Here is a 1,877-nt window from a genome sequence, read left to right on the forward strand (position 1 = left end):
GGGGGGCCGGGCCGTACCCCAGTGCCGGCTGAGGGGGTGCTCCAGGCTGACGTGCTCCACCTGGCAGCTGTAGGTGACCCCGCGCCGGGGGGGGATTTCCAGCCTCACCAGCACCTGGGAGGTCCAGTCCCCGTTGGGGACCACGTCGGTGGCCACCACGTGCTCCGGCAGCTCCTGCCCATCCTGGAACCACCTCACCTGCACCGGCGCAGGGTAGAAATCCATCACGGAGCAGAGCAGGCGGCCGGGGCCGGGCTGGGAGCTCGACGGCACCAGCGAGATGGACACGCTGGGGGGCACTGGGAGGGACGGGGGAGACACTGGGCTCAGCTGGGGGGCACTGGGAGGGAGGGGAGAGGGCTTGGAGGACATTGGGGGGGATTGGGATGGTACTGGGAGGGACTGGGATGGCAGTGGGGGGTTCTGGGAATAGAGTGGGGGAGAAGGGGCTGGGCTGGGGGGGCACTGGGGAGAGAGTTGGGAGATGTGGGATTGAAGTGAGAACGACTGGGAATGGACTGAGAGGGTCTGGGAATGGAGTGAGACGGACTGGGAATGAGTGGGAAGGACTGGGAGTGACTGGTGTGGCCTGGGAAGGAAGCGCTCGGGCCTGGGAGGCTGAGTGGTGGTGAGGGAAGTGTTTGCTTTGGGTCTGCCTGGCAACTGGAGCGTCATCAGAGACACGCGCTGCCATTGGCTGAAGGGCGGGAGCTCGGTGGCATCGACGCGTGGAGACGCGGGGGGGCACTGGGAGAGACTGGGATGGACTGGGATGGACTCTGAAAAACTGGAATGGACTAGGAGAGGCTAGGGGGCATTGGAAGGACCGGGAGAGACTGGGATGGACTGGGAAGAACTGGGAGGGGACAAAAGGCCACGGGGACGGGCACAGGGAGGGCTGAGTGGTCTGGAGTGATTCCCAGGGAGGGTTTGAGGGGCTCCAGGGTCATTCCCGGGGCAGGGGCCGAGGGGACCCGCTCTGCCCCACACTCACCTCTCCTCTCCACGCTGAACGGGGTGATGATCCTGTAGTTGCGCCGGCAGTACGTGTCCACCCCAGACCGTTCGTGCTCCATCCATTCCGGGTCGCTGTTCCATTTCCTGGCCCAGAACTCCCCAAACGGGGTGTCCCCCACATAGACCCCCACATCGCTGTCGAAGTGCACGTACTGCTCCCGGTTGTAGATTTGCTTGGACACGAACCTCACCCGCTCGGTGCCGTTGATGAAGTGACACTCGACCTTTAACATTTCCTGGAACACCCCTGTGTGTGCAGGACACGGGTCAGGGGGTGCCCCGTCCCCCCCCATCATCCCCCAGCCCCCCACAGCAGGCTGGCAGCTCAGGGGGCCACCCCGGACCCCCCTTTCCCACCCCCCTCTGCCCCACGGACGCCCCAGCACCGGCTCTTGGCTGGGGAGAACCCCCCAACAAGCCCCCGGGGATGGACAGGGGGGTTGGGGACCCCCCCAATGCAGATCCCACCCCCCCAAGCCCCAGGGAACCGCTCCAGGTCTCAAGGGACACCCAGGGACCCCCATGGCACCTCTCTGCCTGCTCTCCCACGCCCCCTTTCCCCCCTCTCCCACCCCTTTCCCAACGGCCCTCAGCCAATCCCAAAGCGCCCACGCCGCCCGCGCCCAATCCCAGCGCGCCGCGCTGATGACTCATCAGTCGCCGGCAAGAACAGCCCACAACACGGCCCCAAACCGGAGCCGCACTTGGCGCTCTCAGCCAATCCGAGCGCGCCCAAAATCCCCCAAAACGTCTCCGCCCGGCTGGTTTTGGGGTGTCAGCAGCTGTCCGGCGCTGGGCATGGAGCGTGTGCGGGGAGCTGGGGCCGTGCTGGCGGTGCTGGTGGTGCTGGGAGCCCCCCC

General features: G+C 66.5%; 1 protein-coding gene across 1 annotated transcript; it reads right to left on the reverse strand.

The window, feature by feature from the left end:
- Positions 1–7: 7 nt before the first annotated feature.
- Positions 8–1,325, reverse strand: LOC113979992 (class II histocompatibility antigen, B-L beta chain-like; the record flags this gene model as incomplete). The annotated part of the gene is made up of 2 exons (XM_027707269.1): positions 995–1,325; positions 8–299 (listed from the first exon to the last, which is right to left on the reverse strand). Coding segments are annotated over exons 1-2 (611 nt in total), but the record flags the coding sequence as incomplete, so codon positions are not given.
- Between the last annotated feature and the right edge of the window lie 552 nt (positions 1,326–1,877).

Source organism: Neopelma chrysocephalum, unplaced genomic scaffold, assembly GCF_003984885.1.
Source record: "Neopelma chrysocephalum unplaced genomic scaffold, ASM398488v2 Primary Assembly neopelma1_91508, whole genome shotgun sequence".
Classification (NCBI taxonomy): domain Eukaryota; kingdom Metazoa; phylum Chordata; class Aves; order Passeriformes; family Pipridae; genus Neopelma; species Neopelma chrysocephalum.